Genomic DNA, 27,192 nt, shown 5'->3' with positions numbered 1-27,192 from the left:
ACCCCCACACAGGCTCCTCCATCTGGGCAGGGCCTGGCAGGCAGAGAGAAGCCCAATTTCCAACCTGGACTCCAATCTGCCTCCTCCACCCCTATGTGGATGAGGTGTCTGGGGGCTCACTAAGTGGCCCCTCCTGTGGACATGCCAGCCTCTGCAGCTGTGTCAGGATCCTGGAATTAAAGGAGGGGAAAAACAAGACAAAGAACATCTGGGTCCCCAAGATCCCAAGTCACATCCAACCCACCCAACAAGAAGGCACCAGGGGGACTTCCCTGGTGGTCCAGGACGAAGACTCCAAACTCCCAGTGCACGGGGCCCGGATTCCATCCCTGGTCAGGGAGCTGGATCTCACATGCTGAAACTAAGACCCAGCACAGCCAAATAAGCAATTTTTTTTTTTTTATATAAAAGGAAGAAGAAGAATGGAAAAGATTTTAAAAAGAAGGTAGCAGGAAGCACATTGGAAGGTGTCGTGGGTTGAACTGTACCCCCCGAAAGAAAAAGGTGTTTGCATTCTAACCCCCAATGCCCCAGAGTGGGACTTCAGTTGGAGTTGGGGTCTGTACGGAAGTACATTTAAAATGAGCTCATTAGAGTGGGCCCTGTGCTGTGCTCAGACACTCAGTCGTGTCTGACTCTTTGCAACCCCAGGGACTGTAAGCCAAAGAGGCTCCTCTGTCTATGGGATTTCCAGGCAAGAATGCTGGAGTGGATTGCCATTTCCTCTCCAGGGGATCTTCCTGACCTAGGGATCCAACCCTATAAATAGGGGAAATCTAAAAACACGGGTACAGAGAGAGTGCCTTATTCACGTGAAGGCAGAGGCTGGGGCGATGCCTCTATGAGCTAGAGTCTCAAAGACTGTCAGCATCCGCCAGGAGCTGGGGGTGCAGTGGGACTAGAGGCCCCCTCACAGCCTTTGAAGGAACCAACCCTGCCGACACCTTGATCTCAGACTCCAGCCTCCAGCGCTACGTTGGTAAGTTTCTGTAGGTTAAGTCCCACCTTGTACTGGGTTATGGCACCTCTTGGGGCTTCCCCCGTAGTTCAGCAGTAAAGAATTTGCCTGCCATGCAGTACCTGCAGGAGGTGCTGGTTTGATCTCTGGGTTGGGAAGATCCCCTGGAGGAGGACATGGCAACCCACTCCAGTATTCTTGCCTGGAGAAACCCATGGACAGAGGAGCCTGGTGGGCTATAGTTCATAGGGTCACAAAGAGTCGGGCACAACTGAAGTGACTTAGGAGGGAGGGTGGCAGCCCTAACAGGCTAACCCAGAGGGTACATAAGATCAAAGCCCCATGGCAGCTCTTTGGCCCTAAAGGGACCCTGATTCAGAAAGGGGACTTTTGCCTCAAAGCGGCCAGGCCTGCAGTACTGTGAAGTAACACTAGTAGCAGTGAAGTGTAACAATAGCCGCTAATATTTTAGGACTATGTGCCACGTGTCCAGCACAGCACTGAGCCTTTTACAGGCTTGTCCAGTTTAACCCTCACAGCCAGCTGCTGAGGGAGGAAAACTGTTACTCTTCTTGATTTTTACAGATGAGACCCAAAGAGGCTTCTCTGGTAGCTCAGATGGTAAAGAATCCACCTGCAATGCAGGAGACCTGGGTTCGATCCCTGGGTTGGGAAGATCCCCTGGAGAAGGGAAAGGCTACCCACTCCAGTATTCTGGCCTGGAGAATTCCATGGACTCTGGGGTCACAAAGAGTCAGACACAACTGAGCGACTTTCACTTCACTTCACTTCCCAGAGAGATGGAGTACACAATGTGGGCACATAATAGTGTAATGTGGGGTCAGGATTTAATAAGCTAGTGGTCAGGTTCCATAGCCCACAGTCTTTTTTTTTTTTTTTGCCTTCTTGGGCTTTTATTGTTGTGGTGCACCGATTTAGTTGCCCTGTGGCATGTGGCATCATAGTTCCCTGACCAGGGATCGAACCCGTGTCCCCTGCATTGGAAGGTGGATTCTTAAGCTCTATTTTGGGGATAGTGAAGCCCACAGAATCCTGGGATTGCAAAGGAAGACAGACTGAAGTAGAGACTCTGAGAAGAGGAGGGTGGAAGGAGCCTGAGGTGGGGGATGGGACTAGAGGTGGAGAGTGCTGGAGGCCCCAGGCACCCCTCACACCCCCTGCAGCCATGGGGTTGCAAAGAGTCAGACACGATTGATCGACTAAGCACAGCACACGGCACAGCCACCTTCTCTGGGGCCTGAGGCCAGCTCAGCGCTGCGGCGGAGACCCTCTGTCCCTCTGTTTCAGGCACAGCAGTCGAGCGACTCTGGTCCGGGTCCTGTCACACAGCACACATCCCATCCGGGTCCTCACAGTGCTCCACCCCCTGGCTCTCAGCCATCTCCTCAATGTCTGTATCTATTGCTCGGTGTCTGTGTGTGCGCGCATCTGGGAGGATGTGCGTGTCTCTGGGTGAGTGTCTGAGGTGTGTCTTGGTATGTGCGTGTGTCCCACTGTCTGTCTGCCTGTGCACGTGTGCATATGGCCAGGAGACTAAGGGAGGATGCTGGTCAGGAAGAGGCCCCCTCCAGGAGGAGCTGGAGTGGAAGTCAAGTGGACAGGGCCTGGGACCCCCAGGAGGAGCTGGAGTCGAAGTCAGGTGGACAGGGCCTGGGACCCCCGAGCCGGTGCTCTGGCCCCGTCCCACCCGTCACAGCAACTCCTCACCTACTCCACATTTCATCTGGATCAGGGACTATTCACAACACGCCCAGCTCCATGTCTCTCCTCTCTGGGCCTTTGCAATAGCTCTTCCTTCTTGTTGAAATGCCCTTAAAAAGGAAAAAAAAAAAAGGTTTCTAGCCATGCTTCATAGCATGTGGGCTCTTAGTTCCCCGACCAGGGGTCAAACCCACGCCCTCTGCATTGCACTCAGAGTCTTAACCTCTGGACTACCCTTTGAAGTCCTGAAATGCCCTTTTTGCTTTTGCTCCTTGAAGATGCCTGGTCATCCCTCAGTGAGGATTTTGAAGCCCAGAAGCCCCCTCTCTGGGGAAGACTTTGCTGTCTGCCGCCCCACCCGCAGCTCTGAGTGCCCCTCCCCTCATCAGGCACATTAAATTCTAACTGCCTGCCTGATGTGTGCCCCCTCCCATTCCAGAAGCTTTGGGGGGCAGGGAATGGTCTGCCCTGACTTCGGTTCTTCTGTGTATGAAAGAGGGCAGGTATGCAGTGGGTGGTTAGTGCATGCACACTGCATGAGACGACAAAGCGCGAGCGTGACTAGGAAGAGACAGAGGGAAAGAAGCGGAGCACAAAGCCAGGGGCATCCTGGGGTGGGGGAGGTTCATCAGCATGCCGGGGAGAGGCCGGACAGTGGAGATGAGAGTGGGAAAGGAGAGGAAAGGGGTGCACAGATTGCACGGATCTGGGGAGGCCAGACCTTTTTCTGCCTCTGAAGCCTCTGCGGTTCCTCCTCTGTAAATTTCAGGGCCACTGCTCCCTGCTGTCAGCATGCCCTCCGGTACTCAGCCACCTTCTCGTGAAGCCTGAGATGTGATTCTTGCCTCTGCAACTCTTTCCTGAGGGCACAGGGACCTGCTAGACCTTGAGTGTGCTAGTAGTAGGGATGGGGCGGTCTGGGCACCGCATGGACCTCAGATCACCTCGTTTTCACCCATGTTCAGTGATTCCCGTCCAAGTTGCATGGATGTTCTCACTATGTTCTGATGGCGGGGATGGGGAGTGGGGCAGACAGCTCCATCACGCCTCCCTGCACACATGAAGCCCTCTGTCCTGAGCACTTCCACTCGCAAGCATCCTGACTTGAGCTCCGCAGCTAAGGTTACCTCACCTCCCTCTGGCCTAGCCCTAGGCTGGCAGGTGGGGCTCAGCCATGAGGAGGGGATCCAGGACTTGTTGGCACTGACAGGTTTCCCACATGCTCCCAAGAATGATCCAGAATGTGGTATCCAGGAATACTGATACCTGGGAAAGGGCATCTGACCTTGGCCACATGATTTGGGGTTTGGGGCTCTAGTCTCCTCTCCTTTGCCTGTGTTGACAGAGGCTGGCCCACCTCCTGCCCACAGGCCATCCCACCAGTGTGAGAACAGCACCCGCTACCCAGCCCAGCTTGGACACTACAGGGTGGGCCAGCCTCCTGGCCCAGGGCTGCCCCAGCACTGCTAGCAGCACCAACTTCTCCCCAAGCAGCCAGACATGCTCTGCTTCCAGGGCCACACAAGGCTGTCTTTTCACCTTGCAGCTGCTCTTAGCAGGCTCCTAGCTGTTGGTGGCCCTGGCCCAGTTCCTCTGAGAGTCTCTTGTTCGCCTGTGTAGACCCCCACTCTGCCCCGAGTCATGATTCAGCCTCAGGGCCGGTGAGGGGCTCCCCTGCCTGGGATCTGTCTGCTCAGGCTAGCCCTTGGGCCTTTACCCCTGCAGCTCCCTCCTCCTGCGTTCCTGACCTCCACGTCGTCTGAGACTCAACTCTTCCAGGGCCCTCCTTTGACCATCACAGCCCACAGAGGCTTCTCAGAGCTCCAGGCTTCAACTCTGGACCAAATGATTTAAGGCTGGACAGTTCCTCGATGCCCACCAGCAGAGGGTGCTGTTTTGGTGGACCTACAATGTGAACGGTGCTCACCAGAGTAGAGCTGTGTAGGGGCCCTGCTCCAAGCTGTCCCTCCTGATCATTCTTTTCCATGGTGTCCTTAGGGCCCCTCAACATCAGGATCCCCAAGGACAGCAGGCCCCCCTGCTTCTCTTCCCGCAGCACAGGTGGGCACAGCCTGGCTGAGTTAGTACCTGGATTCCCTGCAGGGCTGACAAGTTCCCTGTTGTGGCCCCCCAGGGTGAGCATCAACAGCGGCTTCTGCAGGAAAGTTGAGCCCGTGGGCATCTCAGCTGCCCCCATCAAGACTCCATCTGGGCCCTGAGGCCATCCCACCATGGCTCCTGGCCTAGTACCAGCATCTCCTGCAGATACACTCAGTCTAGGGGCCCCTCCCAGTCTTCAGACCCACTGTTAGGGCCCTGAACAAGCTATTCCCTGCCCTCTCGACTGGTTTCCCATCTGAACCTGGAGAGGAGTCAGGTCTTCCCAAATGTAGGGAGAGGGTGTCCAGCATCTCCTGTGCCACCCTCCTTCCCTAGCTACTGCTCCAAGAATGAAGACCTGGGAATGAAGTATAGGGAGGGCTGAAGGTGTAGGGGGGCTAGTGTTCAGGGCCATACCAGGCTCCCACTTGAAGGGGGCCTCTGCTCATCCCTACCTCAGGGGCCCCCAGGGCCAGGGGACTGTCAGCTCATCTGATAGTCTGGCTCATCCGGTCCAGACACAGCTGGGCCTTTTCCACTTCTGTCTGCAGTAGCAGGAAAGTGGGAACAGAAGGGACTCTGCCCATCCTCTGCCACTCCACCCTCTCCCACCTCCCGGCACCATCACTGGGTCTTCTGTGTCCTTGTCTGGCCTCCTCCACTCCTCTGTCCCTGTGATTCCTACAGCTGGTGCTGCTGCTGCTCTAGGCAGACCTCAGAGCATTCCACCTGCTGGGTTGGTGGGGGCGTGGAGGGGAAGGGCTGAAGGCAGCACCAACCCCTAGAGAGGGTGGGTCCAGCCTCACCACACACATCCCCCACCCCCAGCAGGGCAGGGTCTGTAGCCCCTGATAAAGCAGGTCCTGCCTACCCCACCAGCTGTGATAAGCCTAGCTGGGAGCCCAGTAGGGACCTGTGCCCTGAGGCTCTGAGGAGCTGCCCAGCCGTTATCACTGCTAGCTCCAGATGTGAAACCCTCCACCTCCAGTTGGACTCAAGACACATCCCCTTTTCCACCCAGCTCCTCATGGTTCTGGAGCTCCAGGAAAAGTACAGGGGATGCTGTTGTGGGATGCTGGAGAGTTGACAGGCAGGTCAACTGGGTCCCCAGGGTCCCTCCTGGTCTGGTAGGGAGCCAGGGCTCTAGAAGGGTCAGTTGTGGGCTAAGACCCCCAGGCCACTAAAGGCTTAGGCTCCTAGGCCATTGAAGGTGGCTCCCATGGGGTGGGGGTGCTGGATATCTCCCCCAGAAGCCTCAGTTTGCATAACCTTCTCTGCCTCCCTGGGGACTGAAGCTTCACCAGGGCTGCCTGGGCTTCTGAGGAAACTCTCCTGTCCACTGAGCTGAAACCAACTACCTCCCTCCCTCCCTCTTACTCTCCTCGGGAGGGGAGGGGCAGAGTTTCCCCAGTCTGTCCTTTGCGTCTGTCTGCTGCTCCCAGCCTCACCAGACACCTCCGAGGGGTCCGTTCACTGATGACGCTTTCACCATGGTAGCCCTACTGGGGACTCCATTTCCCTGTCTCCTTTGGACGCCCTGGACCCTGACAAGATTTCTTCCTGAGAATATGACACCAGACGTGGGCCCCAGCCCTGACCATTCTGGGGTTTTCAGTCTAGTAAGGGGACTTTGTTTGCTCAGGCGACATCCTTGGGACTCTGGACCAGCAAGGAGGATCAGGGGGAGAGGACCAGAGTTTTACTTTCTGCTTCAGAGCCAGCAGCTCACTGGGCCCTGCTGAGTCCCAGCTCGCATTCCCCCCTCCGAAGCACCTGTGCTTGCTCAGACGGGCCTCCAGTGCTGCCCGCGGGCAGCCAGCTAGCTTGGCCCACTGCCACCTGCTCTCTGCCAACCACACCCTTCTCTGCCTCCAGGCTTGCTCAGGGGCCCTGTCTGAGCACCTGCCAGGAAAAGAGCAGCCAGGCCTCAGCAGGGGCACCAGAGACTGCCAAGCCCGCCTCCCCTACCTTCACCCGTATCCTTCAGTGGGGCTCAGTGGCAAGCACACTCCAGTGGCCAGGGGCAATGGGTGTGATGGGGACAGCAGGCAAGGCCAGGCATCAGTTCCTGGGGTTCTGCTTCCGTGGGTCCGACAGGACAGAGGGGAGGCCCTTCCTCAGATGTGGAAACTGAGGCCCTGGGGCTGAGCAGGCACTTAAACCCTTCAACCCCAACCTTTCGCCCAGTATGCTCCCTGGTGATTCAGATTTCAAATAAACACCAGCCTCAACCTCCTGAACAGTTCTCAGTTCCAACAGATTCCATGATCTGTGAGTGCTGACTATGGCCTGGCCAATGCTGAACAACTGCGGGTTCATTTGATCCTCCCGGGTTCGGGGTAGGGAGGCGCGGAAGTCCAGAGTTTGGGATTCATTTGCCCCAGGTCACACAGGTAGTCAGTCCACTGCGACCTGGGCCCACGTTCCCCCACTCTGCTGCTCTCCTTCCTAGTGTGGGAGTATAGCAGTGGCAGGGGCAAGGGAACATTTGGGGAGATGCTGCATTCTAGCTCTGATATAGGGGGTCAGAAGCCCTCAGTTCCAGCCCCTGCTTCAGCACCTCTCTAGCTTTCATGGCTTCACCTGGAGGATGGGGCCTTACCCACAACTGACCTGCCTACTCCTCACATACATTCCCAACCTGCCTCCGTCGGGATGTACCTCCACCCACCAGGCCCTCTCCCTTCTAGACACCTTGACTCTCCTCTCCGAACTCCAGGCTCAGGTTCCTATAGCTCTCTCCTCAGCTGTCCCCCTCGGGTTCACCATCACACAAATCATCTTCAAAATGGACCAGGAGGACCAGCTCATGGCACAGCACCCATAACTCCACCCTGGCTGGGTGCTCTCTGTCTTTCCCACTTAGAGGCAGGGACTCTCTATGGGCAGCCCCCAGCCATTACTGAGACCTTGAGCTTGCCTGGCTTGGTTTGAGGGTGAAGACTGAGGATTTATCACAGTAGTGAGTGGCACGGGCCAGGCCATTGAGCTTGTGTGGCCAGTGCAGAGAAAGCACAGCCACCAAGGGCTGCGGGAGCAGAGAGAAGGGCGCTTGACCCGCCCTGGGAACTCCCAGGAAGGCTTTCCCGAGGTGACCCTTGGGCTAAGGCCTGAAGGTGAATTAACTGTCCTGGAAAGGGCAGAGATGGATGTGGCACACCGAGCAAGAACAGCAGGACAAGGAGGGGGATCAGAAAAGCTGGGGTCTGGAGAGAGGTAAGTTGAGCCAAGAGCCCAGGGGGGCACAAGGGACATGAAAGGGGCTGGAGTTGCTGTGAGGCTCAGGTGGCTAGTGGCAGAGTGCGGGGCAGAGGTATCTCCTTGGTGTGGCACAGAAAAGACTGGGCGGGCACATGGGTTGAGGCTCTGAGAAAGAGCTTGGACCTAAGGGGTGGAGGATGTGGAGTAAACCTTCTCTGCAGGTGGCTCAGGCCCTGAGCTTCTCAGCCATCCACTGCCAAGGTCTCAGCCATCCAGCACTGGAGGAATGAGGGGTGTGGGTGTGTGAACTAGGGGTGAAGGAGTTGCCCATACTTTACTTTTTCCAAGTGCCTGAGACTCTGCCTCTCTTTCTTCTAGGTGCGAGTTCTTTTAGGAACAAAGAAACAAAAGAATGAGGCTCTAAGGTAGGATTTCAGGCAGGAGAGTTGCTGGACTTAAGATTGTAGAGAGGAAGTGACCCCATGGCCTAGCCTACCAGGCTCCTCTGTCCGTGGGATTTTTTAGGCAAGAATACTGGGGTCGGTTGCCGTTTCCTTCTCCAGGGGATCTTCCCGACCCAGGGATTGATCCCATGTTTCCTGCGTCTCTTGCATTGGCAGGCACATTCTTTACCACTGAGTCACCTGGGAAGCCCTCCTTTAAGTTAATTGCCTTCAATACTGCTACCAGAAAAGCCACATTCTGTTTGGCTGGGAGAGAATAGATACATGTACATGTATGGCTGAATCCCTTGTTGTTCACCTGAAACTATCACAACACTGTAAATTGGCTATACCCTAATACAAAATAAAAAGTTAAAAAAATAAATTATAATGCCAACCCTCTCCAAAAGTATAACCAGGAATTGAAAAGAGAAAAGAATTTTATAATTTTTTAATTCTTTGGTTGCACTGGGTCTTCATTGCTGCATTCGGGCTTTCTCTAGTTGCGGTGAGTGGGAGCTACTCTTCCTTGGGGTGCACGGTCTTCTCATTGCTTGGCTTCTCTTGCAGAGCAAAGGCTCGAGGTGCACAGGTTTCCGTAGTTGCAGTTCTGGGGTTCTAGAGCTCTGGCTCTAGCTCCAAGACATGTGGAATCTTCCTGGACCAGGGATTGAACCTATGTCCCCTGCATTGGCAGATGGATTCTTATCCACTGTGCCACCAGGGAAGTCCTCTATTTTACTTTTGAAACAGAAAGCTCTGTTTTTTTCCTGGGTTCTCCATGGTAGGAGGGCCAGTGGGAAGAGGGCCCGACTTACCCCCTCAGAGCCTGGTGCCCACAGCAGGGCTAGGGACAGAAACCTCTCTGAGCTGCTCCTCCCTCAGCTGCCAATGTGATCCAGGCTTCCAGGAGCCACAGGATCTGCGGGCAGCACAAAGGTGGTCCTCCCACCGCGACTGAGTGGATGAAACCCTTAGATGAAACCTGGCTGTTGTGGCCACAGGCCATGGGCCAAGCTTCGAGGCCCACGCAAGAATGGCAATTCGGACTCCTAAAGGCCCAGGATCTAGGGGCACAGGCTTCCAGGCTCTCGGGCACCAACTGCACACTAGAAGCGGTTCCTGAATTTTTATACTGGGGAGTTGGGTGCATTTGGTTGGAGGGGGACCGGGAGCCGCTTTCAGGCTGCAGTAGTATAGCAAGCACCCCGTTTTTATTTAACTTCGGTTGTTTACTTCCAGTAGGGATGGTGGAACTAGTGGAGATTTTGGGGGTACTAAGCACTCGCTCGAGCCACGCCGTCAGACACCAGTTTAAAGAAGAACCAAAGGTTAGACACTGGAGAGCTCCTTACTCCGAGGGGGCGGCTCCGCTCCTGCAGAGCTTGGTTGGCAGGGAGGCTAAGCCTCGCGTCACGGGCGCGCCCAGCTCTCATTGGGGCGGGACCAGGACTGGGCCACGGAGAAGGCTGGCGGGTACCCGGCTTCCGCGGTGTGGTCCGCCGGGGAGGGGCGGGGTCTGCAGAGATGCTGTGTCCCTGGCGTGGCGCGGGGACAATTAGAGGCCGCTTCGCTTAGCGACGCCAGCGAGAGCCCGGGGGCGGGGAGCGCACGCTCGCAAACCTAAAAGACCCGACCTCACTTTTGTCATCTGGAAAACAAGGCCTGGTTAACCGGCCCTGGCCGAGAGCGGAACTCTAGGTGGGCGGGGTTTTGGTGAGCCGCGGTAGAGAGGTTCAGCGAGAGACTCGGGGCGAAATTGCAGCCCATTCTGGCCGCGGCGGAGCGCAGGGCATTTCTTTGGTAGGGGCTTATGAACTGAGAAACAATGCTGGTCCACTTACTGGCATCCTCCAAGGATGCTCTAGGAAAAGGACACACACACCACCATCCCCTTTCTTCCAGACCCCGTCCTATCATCACAGACCCCGCGTACAAGACTGTCCGATATCGGCTCAAACTGCTGTGCACCTACACTGGGGCTTGGGTGTGCCGCCACGGCTTGAAAAAAAATAACCTGCACAAAGAATAAGGTCTCATTTGCTTCTTCCACATAACCGGTAGTTGGGACCGTCTGCTCCAGTCTCCGTGATCTTTAGCCCCCTCCTGGGCCCCGGAGCCAGGCGTTGCGCTCAAGCCCCGCCTGGTTTTCACCGAGGCGACAGCGAAACAATGCCCTCCTCCCGGCGCGCAGGAAGGGACAGACAGGCACAGGCGGGATTGGGGCTCCAGCTTTGGGCTCTCGGAGCCGTCCGCCACGGGCTGGGCCCCCGTCGCGTCTTTAGGGCCTACGTGCGACGCGACACGGTGGGAGGGCGGACCGCGGTCAAGGACTTCCCCTCGACCCTAGAGGAACCAGGTTCTGCCGCTGCTCCACGGAGCCGTACAGAGAAGACAGGTCCTCCAGAGCCTTCGAGTCGGGGGTTAGAGCGGCTTCGGGGCTGAGCCAGGTCTAGCCCGGGCTGAGGACGGCTGCGTCACGCGAGGGGCGGGGCTGCCACGGGCGGAGGCCGGAGCCGGAAGCGGAAGAGGCGCTCGGAGCTGGGAGTGGGGCCTAGCAGCAGCCTGAGCCTGGGAGACCGTGAGTGTGGGGCCCGGGCCCGCGACGGGAGCAGTGGAGGGCGGTGAGTCGGCGGGGAGGGCGCGCTAGGTGTGGGTCCCGGGGCTCTTGGTTCGGTCTCGGGCTACTCCCTTTCGTTTTCTTCTCGGCCCTTCTCAGGCCGCGGCCCCGACCTCTCACCCCTGACCCGCCGCTTCTTCCCCAGAGGGCGATTACCACAGACCCCGACCGCTCGCTCCCGCGAGTCGGCATCCGAGCGTGAGAGGCCTGAGGCCCCTGCAGAGATCCATTCAGTTTTGGCCCTGTAGCCTGCCCGCGGAGTGGGGTCGGGGCCCTACCTGGAATACCCTGGAGGGGCTTTCAGCCCTCCCCCTCCCCTCCCCCTGGCTCGAGGCTTAGTTCGCAGACACCTTCCCCGCGCGGCTTGGAGTTTGATTCCAGCCCAAGCTGGCCTGCCTCCCCCCACCCCCACCCGCCCACCCCAGGTCTCCCCTCGCATCCACTGGCGGCGGTTACGGGGGACGGGGCTCTGAGATCTCTGGGACCCGAGCGACAGGAAGGGACGCGAGCGAGGGCCGCAGGCCCCCTGCTTGTTTTGTTGTGATGATGGATCCGCTCCAGCCCTGAGAAGGGGCCAGGCCCAGCTGACAGTACAAATGCCCGGGCTGCTCCTCGCTCCGGGAGTCTCTGTGCTTTAGTTCCGGGTGCGGGTGTCCTGGCGTAGGGCTGGGGTGGGAATCGCCTGAGCCAGGGCTCCGTCGAAGCGGAGTTGGCAGCCTTCCAGCTCCCCTCCTCCATGCCCTTGAAAAGGAGGAGCGTTTCACCCGGTGGTGGCGGCTTGCAAGGTGGCAGGTTTGAGGTTGCAGTGGTGGGGCAGCGTCAGCCAGAAATAACCGTGGGGCGCTGGGGTGGCAGGGATCCGGGAGGGCAGCCGCTGACCTGGCTGGCTGCTCTTCTTGTCAGCCCAGTTCTCTGGCCAGGAGCAGCAAATGAGATGTAAGCCTGTGCTCAGAGAAAAGCTGGCATCCTCTGCCTGGTTTTCTTCGCATTACCTTTTTCTTCATTGTGCAGAGCAGAGCCTTCCAGAGCATAATTGTGGCCCTTACCTTCTTTTAACAACCTGTTTGCAGAGATCTAAGAATTAGAGATAATTGACGAGAAATGGGCCCTAGAGCCCTAGCTGGAAATAATGAGCATCTGATATTTCCAATATTTCAGCTGCCTAGCACGTGTTAAAGGAAGTTATATTCTCTATGATTGCTTTGTGTGTGGTGTTTTATATAGCTCTTATACTTGTCCTCTCTTTTGCCAAGTTGGCTGGGAGGTCGTGTTATCTCCTTTTTCCAGATACGGTAACCAAGGCCCAGAGTGACTTGTAAAAGGTTAAGAGACCAGTAAGCAGCAGCACTGGGATTTTGTTCAGGGTTTTCTACCCAGAGCTCTCCCCTATGGTTCCTTGGAAGGGACTTTTAAAATGTCCTTAGGTGGCGCTAGTGGTAAAGAACCCGGCTGCCAGTGCAGGAGATGTAAGAGACGCAGGTTCCATCCCTGGGTGGGGAAGATCCCCTGGAGGAGGGCATGGCAACCACTCCAGTATTCTTGCCTGGAGAATCCCATGGACAGAGCAGCCTGGCAGGCTACAGCCCATAGGGTCACAGAGTCAGACATGACTGAATTGACTTAGCATGCGCACATGCAATGCTCTTAAGGCATTTAACACAGAGTTACCTGGAACCTTTTTAATGTTGTTAGTGAAAAGCTGCCTTCAGTACGTCTTGTGGGCCCAGACCTGTGCTAGGCATTTGACCTTAAGGCATGTACTAGGCATGTTACTTACAGGGTGGCATAATTTAATCCTCACAGAGCTATCCCCGTGTTGCAAGAGGAAGCTGAAGGTTGCAGTGGTTTAATAACTTGCTTAAAGGCACAAGCTGGAAATGGCAGTGCCAGGATTCAGATTGACTTCTCTCTGACTTTGAAGCTATGCTGTTTCCATTAACGTGACCGTGTCTGTACATGAATCTTGTAGGTCCCAGGAGGGAGTCTTTGGCCTGTTGTGAACTAGACCAGGTCCTCCAGGTCTGATGCTTTGCCCAGTGAGGATGGGCAGTGCCTTTGTTCTGATCACTGGAGCATCTTCCGTGTCACTTAGTGAGATGTGAGATACTGCCTTCATTCCATTGCTTGGGGACCTGACCCAGCCATAATGGCAGGGAAACAGTGAAACATTAATCTGCTGATAACCAAAACAGAGCTGCAGTCTGAGCTCTTGAGCTGTTACAAAATATTTAGGGTTTTGAGTGATTTGTAAAAGGTTAAGAGACCAGTAAGCAGCAGCACTGGGATTTTGTTCAGGGTTTTCTACCCAGAGCTCTCCCCTATGGTTCTTTGGAAGGGACTTTTAAAATGTCCTTAGGTGGCACTAGTGGTAAAGAACCCGCCTGCCAGTGCAGGAGATTTAAGAGATGCAGGTTCCATCCCTGGGTGGAGAAGATCACCTGGAGAAGGGCATGGCAACCACTCCAGTATTCAAGGGTTGCTGGGGCCTAGACTTTCAGGTGGAGGGCAGAAGACAGCTGCTAGCCAGGAGATTGAGGGCAGTGACTTTCCTGGGATCCCAGGAAAGCTCCCAGGTGTTTTGTCAGATATGCTTTGGTGACCTGCTCATTCAAGGAGAGCTGTTCCATCCTTTTCTCCTCCAGACAGACCCTTCTCATGAGATGGGGCAGCCTCAATGGATTTTCCAAAAATGTGCTTCATCGGGCAAGCCCCGGACTGACCACCATTGGTTGACTATGGCCAAGTGAAGGATTGGGAGGGAGGCTGGCTACAGTCTCTGACCGAGCCCTCCCAAGGAGGCAGTATCGTGTTTTGGGGTACGGGTGGAACGGGGAGCTGGCCTCACAGACCACATGGCTGAACCAACCTGGCAATTTCCTGTGGTGAATGTAAATTCCCACTGAACTAGGAGTAATGGGGTGGGGCCCTTTTGGCCTGCCTCTCTGAACATAGAGCCTGTCAGACAGACAGCCTTCTGGCTCCTCCTGAGATGGGCGCAGAAGAGGGTACTGGAGCAGGGGATTTAGAGGAGGGAACAGTAATGGTCCTGCTGGGGGTGAGGCACTGCCTGGGCATGGCACCAGTGGCAGGTGGTCTAAGGGTGCGAAATAGGCCTCAGGCAACTAACTTGGTTGCTCTGAAGACACCTGGCATCTTTGCTGATTCTGAGACTGAATTTAGACCAACAAGGGCTGGATAGACCCCCATGTCTGCTTGACCAGACCCTCAGGTGGGCTTGGGAATGTTTTGGGGCCCCTCTTTGTCCGAGGACTAGTCTGCTCATTTCTGCCTGTGGCTCCTCACACTGATTTGTAGTCCTTACTCCCTTGAGTGGCGTACAGTTCAGGGCCTCAGCCAGGCAACTTGGCTTCTCAAACTCGAGGTCTTTCACCCCTTGCTCCTGCGTGTTGGCTCCCTGCCAGCAGCCTTTTGACTCTGACCTCTGGCTCAACAGAACAGGCCCTTCCTAGGACCCTACAGACGAGCAGGAGGGAGCTGAGCATGAGAGGCTCCCTTTCTTCCTGGGGGTCTTCTGTGGTGGTGCTCACCAGCCCCTTCCTGCATTCGGTCTCAACACCGGTCCTGGCTACCTGGTTCCCTGAGTGCTCAGGCCACTAGGCCAGAGCTGTGCTGGGGAGGCAGCTGTTTGTTTGTTCACCAGTAGAGAAGGGTGTTACCCATTGTCTGCTGTTTGACCAGTGTGACCTCAGAGTTCTTCATCACTTCATAAACCCCTGGGAGGGGCTGCCCCCAAACAGAACAATGGGCCTCTTCAGGAGTGCCTAGGCAGCCCAGTGGCTGGCTGCATGTTCAGCAGGGCTTTCTGTTTCCGTGGCCCAGATGCATCACTGTAAGCGATACCGCTCCCCTGAGCCAGACCCATACCTGAGCTACCGATGGAAGAGGAGGCGGTCTTACAGTCGGGAACACGAAGGGAGATTGCGATACCCGTCTCGAAGGGAGCCACCACCGCGGAGATCTCGGTCTAGAAGGTGAGAGGGAGTTAGGTGGGAAGGGAGGACCCCTTCCCCCTTGGGCTGGGGAGATGGTCTGGAGGCTTGTGACCCCTGGGCCTCTTCAGGCGGCTGCGCCTCTGCTTGGCTGCACGTGGGTCACCACCCTGCCCTCTCCCGTCTCCTCCTCTGATCTCAGCTGCATCCCCTGGCCTTCGTTCACCGCCATCCTGCCACCCCTTCTTTGTCTGTCTTTGAGTCTTCCTTCTCCTAACATGTTCCCCCGTTTTGTAGGCCAGCATCTCCCCTCCTAACCTCTGAGCCTTCCTCAGTGTGGGTTAGGAACATAATCTCAGCCCTTTCCAGAGGTTGGTCTCTGGTCTTATCTCCGCCCCTAGGCCAAACTTACAGTCTTAGCAGGCCACCGAGAGCTCTGTGATAGGGGAGCCCTCAGAGGCCCTCTGCCACGCTACCCGGCCCCCCCCCCGCCCCCATGCTCTGCCTCTTGCTGCCCTGGAAGGATGCCTTCAGGAGCCCCAGGTCTGGAGACTGGAGTTCACATACACGTGCTCCCCCTCCCCACCTCCCATAGTCCAGATGCCTCTGCTCCAACAGACGACCCTTGTGAGCCCTTTGCAAGCACCCCACCACAAGTTTTGCCTGGCAGCAGGAGCCTGCTTGGGGGGAGGAAATTCTGACCAGTGACTCTTGGCAGCCATGACCGCTTGCCCTACCAGAGGAGATACCGGGAGCACCGTGACAGTGACACATACCGGTGTGAAGACCGAAGCCCATCCTTTGGAGAGGACTACTATGGATCTTCACGTTGCCATCATCGCCGGCGATCACGGGAGAGGGAGCCGTACCGGACCCGCAAGCATGCCCACCACTGCCACAAACGCCGCACCAGGTCTTGTAGCAGCGCCTCCTCGGTGAGTGGTGGCCAGAGTGTGCTGGCTGGGGCTTGAAGGCCTCGTCTCTTTCTAGCCTTCTCTCAGGTGGCTGGTCTGGGTGAGTACTGCCAGCCGTACGCACGCGCGTTTGGTGTGTGTGTGTGTGTGTGTATGTGTTGTCTGGTCCAGTTGCAGGGCTGAGCAGGGGCCCAGCTCCTCTGTCTTCTGGCCCACTGGCAATGGCAGCTTAGGGGTTCTGGTTCCGGCGCTGGCTGGCCTCTGGCCTCCCTGTCTCCACACTGCTCCAGGCACAGGTCACGTGTGTGAGTGGCCAGGGTCACTTCTTCAGGATCCTTCATAGGGTTGCTGGTATGTGGTCCGGAGCTGTTTGACCTGGTCCTTCCCACCCAGAGATTGCCCCGCCACGCGGCTGAGTGCTCTGACTGGCGTGGACTGCGTCCACCTCTGCAGTCTCCTCTCCACACCCCTCACCAGAGGCCTGGAGGCTGGAGTGCCCATGGGCGGAGGGCTGGGTCCGTCCGTCAGTGAGCCTGGACTGGGACCTGCCCTCTGACCTTCAGGCTTGCCCTCTTCAGTCTAGCCTCTTCATGTGAGGGGCAGTCAAGGCGAGGGGGATGAGCTGCCTGTGGGGCGGGGCAGAAAGGCCCCAGCTCCAGGCCGTGTCCAGTTGCAGGTCACACGCCCAGAGCAGGGCCTGGAAGCATTCTTCTTGCGGAGTGTTGTACAGATCTCTGCTGAGACCAGGAACCTGCTCTGCGCTCAGCTCTCTGGGAAGGAAGGCCAGTTTGTGTCTTGGAGGGTATATGCCGTCTTGTCTTCCCTTCCCAGCCCCCTGCCTTGGCTCCCTGGCTCCCGGCTGCGAGGCCCTGAGGAGTGGTGGTGCGGCAGTGGAGGGGGGCCAGGTGTCTCTCTGCCGAGCTTTCCCGTGACTTCTCTGAGTGGCCGTGGGTTGAGGGTTGACTGGGCACGCGGCATGGCCTGGTGCCCTCTCTGCACACTGCCACAGGTGTGTGGCTCTGCTTCTTCTCTTTTTGGTGCCCTTTGTTGTCATGAGGCTCAAGTTGGGTCTGGCCTGTGAGTCGCCTCGGTGCCAAGGCCAGGGCAGGAGCTGGCTTGGGGCCTGTGTGGGCCGTTGTGGTGGTAGGCCTTGGAGAGTCGGCCGGCCCAGAGGATCCAGCGCTCCTTCTCTGCTCGAGGCTGGTGGTGCAAGGGCTGCCGACAGAAGGCTGGTTCTGCTGGTGATGCTGAGTCTGGCCACAGATGCTGTCTAGGGGCAGGTGGCAGCTGTCGGGCATGTGCAGGACCGCGTGGGCAGACAGACTGGGCATTCTGCAGCTGAACCAGAGTGGCCTCTGACCGTTCTGGATGATCTGACCAAGGCTCGGCCCGCCGTCTTCTTGCACCCTTCTCACTGCGTCTTCACCCTGGCCGAAGCCGACACGGGAGGGCCGGGAGGGGGAGACTCAGTGGAGGAGGGAGTCAGGCCTGCGACTCTCCACATGGCCCGGCCCCTTAGCAGCAGAGGCTGGGCGTCTTTCTGAGCATTTGCGGCGCCTTTCTTTTAGATAATGTCCGAGTTTTCTTTACATACCTGTAGCTGTTTTTACTTTTCTGTTTTTGAAGTCAGTTTGTGTCTTGACGTGTCCCTTGCAATATCCCTATCGTTATATATGCTGTGTGCCTTATGAAATGCTGGGATCTGGAAAATCCAATCAACCAACCCACCGGCTCCTCACCGTCTCCACCTCTGCCTTTGACTGACACCTCAATCTGTCAATCGGAACCGCCTACCATGCGATTGGTCGGATGGCGTTTCGGGGGGCGGTGCATGCAGAGAAGCCAACAGAGCAGTAAGCGCAGCAGCCGGAGTGTGGAAGATGACAAGGAGGGCCACCTGGTGTGCCGGATCGGCGATTGGCTCCAAGAGCGATGTACAGCCACCTTTCGTAAAACTTTACCTCTCTACTTTCTATCCCCCTTGTTAGACGAGACCTCTCCTGCCCGAGGGGCCGCTATTGCGCGTGGTGCCTTAGAGGGGCCACCAGTAATTGCCTGAATGACACAGACTCTAGCAGCTTCTGTTTTTAAGAGTGTAGCAGTGAGAAAGAAACCTTTTATGTTTTTGAGAATTTGAATGCTGTGAACTTGCAGGAGCTGCCAGCCCTCCGTCCTCCAGGCTCTCATGCCCTGTTTCTTTTCTCTTCTAGATGAGATCGTGGGGAACCTGGGTGAAGGCACCTTTGGCAAGGTGGTGGAGTGCTTGGACCATGCCAGGTGAGCTTTCTTCCTGGGAAGAGCTGGCCCGAGGTTCTTGAAGGTGGTGGCAGAGCTTACCTTTTTCTCTCTGAAGAGTAGCACCAAACTCCTGTGCATGTTGGGTTTTTGCTGATCCCCTAAAATAGGGAGAAATTCCTGGAATTCCTGGGCATGTGGCATCTCTGCTTTAGAACTGTTGGTCACTGAATGGTGCTGTTCCAGTTTCCCCACTTCCTCAGGGCTGTGGTGGAGATCAGAACAGGGCAAGACCCCGGCCCCTCCATGGTCTGGATCTGCTTCCTGTGAGCTCTTTTTAGCGGCCTGGCAGGGGTTTGGGCATACTGCTGAGCCCAACTCAAGCATGAGCCTCCACCGTCTGGAGGTCTGCCTGAGAGGCAATGCAGGCCCCCGTTGAGAGGAGCAAGACCCTGGGCTTTCTCGCCAAGTGGGCTGCTGCCTTCTGCAGCGTGGCTAGAGTGTGCTCGGGTAGAGCAGGGGTACACCTGTGTGTGTTGGGATCCTGCTGGGGGTCCCTTGCCCCCTTATAGACTGAAGAGTGAAAAATTTTTTTGTCCCTTGCCATTCCTTGAGACCAGAACCCTTGCCTCCTCTCCCTTAGGCTGGGAGGCTGCCGCCTGCGAACCCACTGCCTTTGAGCCTTAAATGGCCTCTCTTTGGTGTGGCACTTTGGCCAGAAAGTGCTTGTGTCCTTGCTGTCTCATTTGAGCCATGTGTTGCCTGTACGTGACTCTTGTATGATTTTAGGGATGAAGAAATATGCTCAGGGTCCGCCTGTATCCCCCAGCTCTCGAATGGAGGAGCTGGGTACTGCTGTACTTGGCGCTTCCACGTTGAGGGGTGCCTGGAAAGGACAGTTAAGCCTAGCAATTCAGCCCGCCATGTGACCCCAATTTAAGGTGGTGATTATTACCAACGAAGCCTCCCTGGGCACCCAGTTCCCATTTAAACACCCTTCAGACCCCTTGCGGCCCAAGAAGTTAGGGCTGGGGCCAGTGGGCGTAGGGACACGCAGAGCATACAGTGGTAGAGGTGGCAGATGTGAGAGCTGTGCCGCCTGGGGCTCTCTGTGCTGTCACTCTGAGCAGCTAGGTGGGAAGCGAGCCTTTGAAGTCACTAAAGGGCAGGCCCAGAGTTCAGGGAACCTGTAGGGAGTCCAGAGGGAGTTGGCCAGTGGGCTTGTTGTGAGAAGGCAGAATTCAGTTCCACATAAGGACGGGCCGCCCAACTCTGGCAGTAGCTGTGTGGAAGTGATGAGCTTGTCTCAAGGGTCGGAATGCTATTAAGGGATGCTGTTCCAGGAGTCTGGAGTTACAGCTTTTCCTCTGAGGTCCTTTCCTACCCTGAAAATCTGGAAAAATGGGATGAGAAAAATGCGTGGTATTCTAGAAGATGCCTCTGCCCTTCGACCTGTGAACCTTTCTGGCACCAAGGCCAGCTTCCCAGAGGCCTTAGGCCACACCCTTGTGGGCCAGGGCTTATCACTCTAGTTTCCCACTGGGCATCTGAGCACTGGCTCTCCCTTCCTGAGAGTGTTGCGCCTGGTAGCCTAACTGCCCCAGTTATTCTCTGCTGGGCACCTGCTCGTGGCATATAGGGGTAGTTCTGGGGGTAAGATGGGAGGTGTGGAGCAGGAGTTATTAAAATCCTCATTGGACACTGAATAAGGGTTCCTGGCACTCGGGGGTCTCTGACAAATGCCATGGCTGGTATTGAGGCAGGTGGGGCCAAGAGGTTCGCTGAGGGATCAGTCCTGGGGTTCAGTGAGGGGAAGAGCCTCTGCTGGCCCCTTTCCCTCCTGCCAGGCTCTCACACCCTCCTGGAAGCCCAGGAGGAGCAGTTTGTGTAGAGTTGGTGATGTGTTCAGGAAAGTCAGCAGGTGCAGCAGAGGGTTCTGAGTGGGTGGCCTAGCCAGGGTCAGACTGACTGGACTCCAGGTCAGGTAACTGAGCAAGCTCTAGGGCTGGTGCTGGTCAGCAGGATAGGGCTCTGTTCTCTGCCCACTCCCCCCAGGAGCTGGCAGCAGCTGAGATCATAAAAACCTAAGACTGGCACGGTTGTCAATAGCAGCTTTGTATTGCACAGGTAGAGGTCTGGAGTTGTGTGGGGCAGGCTGGGCATCAAGAGTCTGCTGTCTTCAGGGCAGCCCTGTTCCTGGAGTCCTAAGTAGCATTTGCCAGGAGTCGCTGGGTTGGGGTGGAGGGTGGGGGAAGGGCTGCATAGCTTTTCATGAGGACTGCTGCTTCCTTCCCCGGTCCAGAGGGAAGTCTCAGGTTGCCCTGAAGATCATCCGCAACGTAGGCAAGTACCGGGAGGCCGCCCGGCTAGAAATCAACGTTCTCAAGAAGATCAAGGAGAAGGACAAAGAGAACAAGTTGTGAGTGTCGGCAGGGAATGGGTGGGAAGCTTCCTAGGGGTCAGTGTTTTGCCGGGTTGGCACCATGCCTTCTCCCAGCAGCCAGAGCCGGGGGAGTCCGGCGAGTGAGTCTTGCTGGAAGGAACATCTGGGTTTCAGTCTAAGCTCCACTGCAATCAGCTCTCTGTTCTGAGGTGGCCTCCTTGCCCTGCATTTGTGAATTAGAGGCTTCACTGGGTTGTGGTGGGCATTAGACAAGATATAAACCCAAAACTGTTCAGGGTGCTCATATAGTCAGAGATAACCGAAGAAGCACACAGACACGGAGCATTCCCCTCCGCTAAGCACTGTGCTGAGCCCTGCAGACTCAGGAAGCTCGGCAGAGGGCACTCGTCCTGTGGAGTGGCCTGGTTAAGTCATCTCTCTCTGAGAGCAGGGACTGTGCCCATAGTTTTCTTTCTCTTTGTGAATCTGCATCCTGTGTGTGACCCAGCAGCCTGGGAGGGAGTGGGGACTGTCTTCACCTGAGGAAGCAGGTGGGCAGCCAGCCCCCAGCACAGACCCTGAGCCCCATCCGTCCTTCTCCAGCCTGTGCGTCTTGATGTCTGACTGGTTCAACTTCCACGGTCACATGTGCATCGCCTTTGAGCTCCTGGGCAAGAACACCTTTGAGTTCCTAAAGGAGAATAACTTCCAGCCTTACCCTCTACCACATGTCCGGCACATGGCCTACCAGCTCTGCCACGCCCTTAGATGTAAGTTCCCACCTCAAGTGGAGCAGGGGGAGCCTCCTGTCTGCAGCAGAGGCACCTGGTGGCCCTGCCCTCCCATCAGGTGCTCCAACACATTGCTGACTGTTCTGCTGGGCCTGAGACACTAGGGCCCCTTTGGTTGAAAGGCCTTCAAGTAGGAATCTGTGACGATGGAGAGGCTGCAGTCCCCTCCAGGGGCCTGCGGAGCTGGCCTCTGACCCCAGGCTCTCCAGAAGAGAAGGGAGAGAGCTGCTCTAGGATTAGCCCCGTACCATCCCCATGCCTACCTTCCTGCATAAGATGAAGAGGTCGCAGACTGACCTGGTAGATCCCACCCACAGATCCTGTCACACAGACACCATGTCTCACCATCATTTCCCATCTGTCCGCCAGTCTCTAAGGTGGTACCTGTGCTCAGTGCTGCAGGATTTGTAGTGCTTGAAACAGGTTGGAAAGGCTCACTGGAGAGGAGGTGGTTAGACCTAGAGCTAGACTAGCAGGGTCTGCATAGATGGCGGGACTGGGGAGAGCGTTCCAAGCCAGGTGAGCCACCCAGCGCTGGCGCAGAGCCTGGCATGTGCTGCAGCTCACTGTGGTGAAGAGAGGGCCCATGTAAAGAGAGACGGGCTACACCGTCGGGAGGGTCTTGAGTGCCAGATGGGAAAAGTGATGAGTGGCAGGGTACAACCGTCGGTGGGACATGGTTGGAGGGAAAAGGTAGACGTCCCCCTGCTCGGGGATGAGGGGAGAAAGGCAGGACTGGCTTCATTGTTTCATAGGGAGCCCTGTGCTTGGTTTAATGCTCTCCTACTACTATCTTTAGATTCTAAGTAACTTTTGAATAAGGAGACCTACATTTTCATTTTGCCTTGGGCCTTGCAAATTATGTAGCAGGTGCTGGGGAGAGGGAACCACCCCAAGACTGATCCTGCAGCTTTGGTGAGAGACCTGGTCCCCTGCAGACAGATGGAAGGAGGTTTTCTAAATGGAAGGCATCTCCCCTGCCCCCTCAAGAATTAGAACCCTCTGAGTTCATAAGTACAGAGAACCCCTGAGAGGGAAGCCCTGGCAGAGGCAGTGTGCCACTGCTGGGGTTAGGGGCTGAGGGCTCCAGCAGGCTGGCTCTGGAGGAGGGAGCTGGCCTAGAGCTGGCAGGAGGGCCAGAGAGGAAGCCCAGGTTTTCAGTGTCTGCTTCCCTCCTCTCCTGCTCCCCCAGTTCTACATGAGAACCAACTGACCCACACAGACTTGAAGCCAGAGAACATCCTATTCGTGAATTCTGAGTTTGAAACCCTCTACAATGAGCACAAGGTATTTATTGGTGGGGTAAAGATTGAGGCCCTGTTCGAGGAGTCGGTTACCTACCAGTACAGACTTCTGACCTGGCTCCCCTTCCCTGCCCTTCAGAGCTGTGAGGAGAAGTCAGTGAAGAACACCAGCATCCGAGTGGCTGACTTCGGCAGTGCTACCTTTGACCATGAGCATCACACGACCATCGTGGCCACCCGTCACTATCGTCCACCTGAGGTGATCCTTGGTGAGTGACTGCAGCTCCGAGCCCAATAAAGCAGGCACTGGTTGGCAGGCTATGAAAATGGAGTGTGGTGCTTGTCCACACCTGGAGCCAGTGTCTTAACTCTGTGGTTGTTGACTTGGTCTTAAGAAAGGGACTTCTACTGGGTTTGGGCCAGGAGTCTTGCCAGACAGCGTGGTAGCTGCCCTGTGACCTCTAGTCTGGGAGCACAGAGCGGAGTCTCATAGCCCACCCCATCTTGGCTTTCAGAGCTGGGCTGGGCACAGCCCTGCGATGTCTGGAGCATCGGCTGCATTCTCTTTGAGTACTACCGGGGCTTCACACTCTTCCAGGTAAGGCCTCTCCCTCATCACCCCCCAACCCTAAGCTGCAGAGGCCTGGTGTGGGAGGGACCCCCACCCACCCATCAGCATGTTGTGAGATTAGACTCCTGAGGGTTGTAGATGCTTGGGAAGGAAGAGGTCAGTCAGGGTAGCTGGAACACTCAGGGACTCCTGCAGTCAGTCATCAGGGACGGAGAACTGGGGTGGGAGGAGTGTTCCAGGCAAGGGGCACAGCGTGAGTGAGGGCACGGAGATGGGCCGGGGCAGGGCACTTTCTGGGGAGAGGGAGGAACTAGCCAGAATGAGTCCTCATGCAGCACACTGGAAGGGTTGAGAAGTCACCCTGAGGGAAGAGGCTGGCTTTCTCCCTGGTCCCAGGCTGCCACATCAGAAAGGCTGCAGCTGCTATCCCATTGGTGGGTTTGTACCTCCTGGGGCAGGGAGAAACCTTGACCGTCTTTCTTATCCCTTATACTCTGAGGGACCTTGAGGGGGTGGAGGCTGTCATGATTCCCACTTGCTGTGTCCCTCACCCTTCCACAGACCCACGAGAACCGAGAGCATTTGGTGATGATGGAGAAGATCCTAGGGCCCATCCCATCACACATGATCCACCGGACAAGGTAAGGATGTGTCTCGGAGTGACCTGGCTGAGCTGTTGCCCAGACCTTCCTGCTGGGTCAGGCCAGGGTCCCCTGCCTTGCTTCGCTGCTCTTCTCTGCACTGCTGCTCTTTCTGGCTTTAAGACTCCACCCTTCCTGTCTTTTGTTTTCAGGAAGCAGAAATATTTCTACAAGGGGGGCCTGGTTTGGGATGAGAACAGTTCTGATGGCCGGTATGTGAAGGAGAACTGCAAACCTCTGAAGGTCAGTTTCTGGCTTCCCTCAGCTCAACTCATGCCAAGGAGACCCCAGGCACTGGGCAGAGGCCAGACAGCTAAAAATGGCCTCCTCGTTCCAGCTCTGTGGGAGCCTGTGCCCAAGGCTGCCAGGTGCTGGCAGTGAGGCTTCTTGCAAACTGAACTAGAGGGGCCCTTAGCTCTTCCCCTTCCCCACAGGGTGGCTCTGATGTAATCAGGGGGCATCCGAAGAGCCAGATATCCGAGACCCTGTTACTTCCCATTCCCTTTTTTCTCACCTGGCAGGACTGAGGGGGGGGTGAGGGAAGACCTAGACATGGCCAGGAAGCCTCTGTCAACTGCATTTGGTGCTTGGACAAGTGAATTTCACAGAGGTGCTGTGTACCCACCTGTCAGAACTTTGCACATGGGGGCAGAGGCATCAAGTCAGCAAGATACCCGGTAGCCTGACAAAGTTCAGAGCAGACATGATTATAGGCGCGAAAAGCAAAGAGCTGTTCCTTGTCCAGGAGGGCAGTAGTCATCCTCCAGGGGGGCATGCTGCCTCCTCTGCCATGCAGCAAGGCTTCCCAGAGGCAAGGGGACCGGCTGTGGCTTCCCATGGCCCGCCATCACACTGAGGCACCTTGTGTCCCTGAGCAGAGTTACATGCTCCAAGACACTCTGGAGCACGTGCAGCTGTTTGACCTGATGAGGAGGATGTTAGAATTTGACCCTGCCCAGCGCATCACACTGGCGGAGGCCCTGCTGCACCCCTTCTTTGCTGGTCTGACCCCTGAGGAGCGGTCCTTCCACACCAGCCGCAACCCAAGCAGATGACAGGCGTGTAGCCACTGCACCGGAGATGGAGAGCGGGACTGGACTGCCCGGCCCCTTTCCTCCAACCTCTACCACCGGCCCCAGGGCCAGAGCCACGCAGTGAACAGTGCAATGTGAAGGAAGGCAGGAGCCTGCAGGGGAGGAGACCTGATGCCCAGCTGCCAGAAAGCACAGATTTGACCCAAGCTATTTATATGTTGTAAAGTTATAATAAAGTGTTTCTTACTGTTTGTAACCCCTGGTACCAGTTTGTCCATCTCCAGGCTCCTTGCCTTCTCCCCTCCCTACCTTATTAATAAAGTCTTTCTTAGCGGTGCTGCTTGTGGAGAGCTACGTGTGAACTGGGCCAGGCCCGGAAAGGCTAGCCAGCAGCTCGGGTGTCCCCCTGAGCCCAGGAGAGCAGCGGTAGGCCTGCTCAAGTCTGGAAAGGCACCTGGGCCTGTCCTGCGCCCGCTTCCCTGCTGGCCCCTGTGCCTCTCAGCCCCAAAGAAATGCCAGGACTGGCCCACCAGCTTGACCTTTCCTTCCAGCCCTGTCTGGCTGAGACATCAGGCTGTGTATGCCCAATAACTGGCTTGCTGAGGTCAAGTGTGAGGATCAAGGCAGGTTCTCAGGGCTGGGGATCCAGTGCCTCACTGCACTGCGGCCCACACAGCAGTGTACCACAGCACACAGGATTCCTGTCGTCAGCTTTATTTTAGTGCTGGTTTTTGGTTCCCCAAGAGCTGCATGAGTTTTGGCCACCTGACGGGCCCCGTGGGAGCTGGGCACTGTGGGTAGGATGCCTCTGAAAAGAGGTGAAGATGGAGGAATCATGCCATCTTTACCACCACTGGGGAAGGCCCAGGCTGAGGGCAGGAAGAGGCTCCAGTGCTGCCTGGGGAGAAAATAGAGGCTTGGGCACCAACTCCCAGTGGCCCCTCAACACAAGGCCATCAGCCACAGGGTCACCATGACTCACTGGAGCAAGCAGAGTCTTCCGGGCCAGGGTTCTAGCTTGCTTTTCACTGGACCCATTGAGGGGACCTCACTGCATTAACAGGCAGCCAGAGCCTGTTGAGTGGTTGCTTACTAAAATGCCTGTAACCCAGCATTGCTCCTCAAACTACGGCCCCACCTCTAAAGAGAGGGCCTCATTCAGGAGCTTCTCGGCCCTGAGAGTGAGCAGAGGTTCAGGAAGGATACACAGCATGGGATTCACAGTCACTGGCCTCCCTCTACTGCTGGAGACTATCTGAGGGAGGCTGGGAGGAAAGGAGGGACCAGCCCTCTCTGCCCTGCCTAATCTTCCCCAGCTATGCTCCTATAAGGAAAGTGATAAGTATCCTGAAACCCAGGGTACCAGGGCCTACCCTGCATCCATGATCCTTGGCAAGCCCTTCCACTCAACCCCTTAACCATACTGGGTGGGCATAGAGCAGAAGGAAGCCTGAAGCCCTGAAAAAGGCTTTAAAGCACAAGCCTCTGCAAGGGCCCCTCTCGGGAACTTCAGGACATGGCTCCCGTTCTGCCAACTTCCAGGGCCTGTGAATATCTAGGGGCTCAGTGCCTTAGGATCTGAGCAGCACTGTGTTCCTAAGGCTGAGGCCCACCAGCTAGCTCATCCAGAACTAGCCTCATTTTGGCATCTGTGAGACAGGGTGCTGGCCCTGAGCCTACACATCTAGAGAGGACAATCAAAGGGTTCAAGGCCCAGACACTAAAAGCTGGGGGGGTGGGGGGGTGGGAGGGACATGCGCCCACAGCTGCAAAGGACCATTTCAGGGGAAGGGCAGAGGGGGCAGGAGAGTAGGGGTCTGGGTGCAGGCAAAGAGGAGGGGGCGTGGTGGCTTAGGACAGAAGCACCAGGCTCCCCCAGGGGCCTCCCCAATACTGAACATTAAAGCTGCACCCTGAGGGGGCTGGCCCCAGACTAGGCAAAGGCTCAGTCCCCAGCTAGAGAGTATGGGATTGGGGGGCACTGCTGGCAAGATGGGCACTGTGGTTCTACAGTAACATAAGCTTATACTACCTGTGCTGAAGACAACAGAAAAACAGTTAAAAAAAAAAAAATCCCAATACAGTAATACCATTCAGACGCCACCCTGGCCGCCCCCTTCCCTGCCTCTCAGACTGATGGAGTGGAAAGGAGGAAGGACCCTTGGGGGAAAAAAAAGTCTAGCATAAAACTTGATCAGCTCAGGAGAAAGGGTCAAAGGCCCCATCATCTTACGGTGGGGCTCGGGGAAGGCCTCAAAGCCCTCAAACTGAACCGAAAATGCAAGTCTGCCCTCTAGCGGACAGCGGCAGCGCAGCCAGTTCTACACGATCAGAGGAAGGGCCGCTTGGGTGGAGGAAGCAGGGGAGACAAAGCCACAAGCTCTG

General features: G+C 56.4%; 1 protein-coding gene across 2 annotated transcripts; it reads left to right on the top strand.

The window, feature by feature from the left end:
- Positions 1-10,963: 10,963 nt before the first annotated feature.
- CLK3 (CDC like kinase 3) lies at positions 10,964-25,069 on the top strand. Of its 2 annotated transcripts, XM_068991589.1 has the most exons (13): positions 10,964-11,048; positions 14,885-15,036; positions 15,713-15,929; positions 17,746-17,842; positions 18,119-18,185; positions 20,446-20,562; positions 21,130-21,296; positions 22,510-22,604; positions 22,701-22,830; positions 23,077-23,159; positions 23,694-23,773; positions 23,926-24,016; positions 24,652-25,069. In XM_068991589.1, exons 2-13 carry the CDS (start codon positions 14,885-14,887, stop codon positions 24,826-24,828), a joined length of 1,473 nt encoding a protein of 490 aa, XP_068847690.1. In that variant the 5' UTR covers positions 10,964-11,048; the 3' UTR covers positions 24,829-25,069. The 2 variants fall into 2 exon arrangements, with proteins under 2 accessions (XP_068847690.1, XP_068847691.1); XM_068991590.1 differs by lacking the exons at positions 10,964-11,048; positions 14,885-15,036; positions 17,746-17,842 and having other exon boundaries at positions 15,839-15,929.
- Positions 25,070-27,192: the final 2,123 nt, after the last annotated feature.

The sequence above is a fragment of the Capricornis sumatraensis genome, chromosome 19 (genome assembly GCF_032405125.1).
Source record: "Capricornis sumatraensis isolate serow.1 chromosome 19, serow.2, whole genome shotgun sequence".
NCBI lineage: Eukaryota > Metazoa > Chordata > Mammalia > Artiodactyla > Bovidae > Capricornis > Capricornis sumatraensis.
The sequence above is the reverse complement of the archived record's forward strand: the minus strand, read 5'-3'. Positions and strand labels throughout refer to the sequence as shown.

Bases quoted from the DNA above. Each gene is read 5' to 3' on its own strand.
- CLK3 (XM_068991589.1), top strand. From the start codon at position 14,885: ATGCATCACTGTAAGCGATACCGCTCCCCTGAGCCAGACCCATACCTG. The intron at 15,930-17,745 runs GTGAGTGGTGGC...CGGTGCATGCAG, and splicing joins CTTGTAGCAGCGCCTCCTCG to AGAAGCCAACAGAGCAGTAA. The intron at 24,017-24,651 runs GTCAGTTTCTGG...GTCCCTGAGCAG, and splicing joins AGAACTGCAAACCTCTGAAG to AGTTACATGCTCCAAGACAC.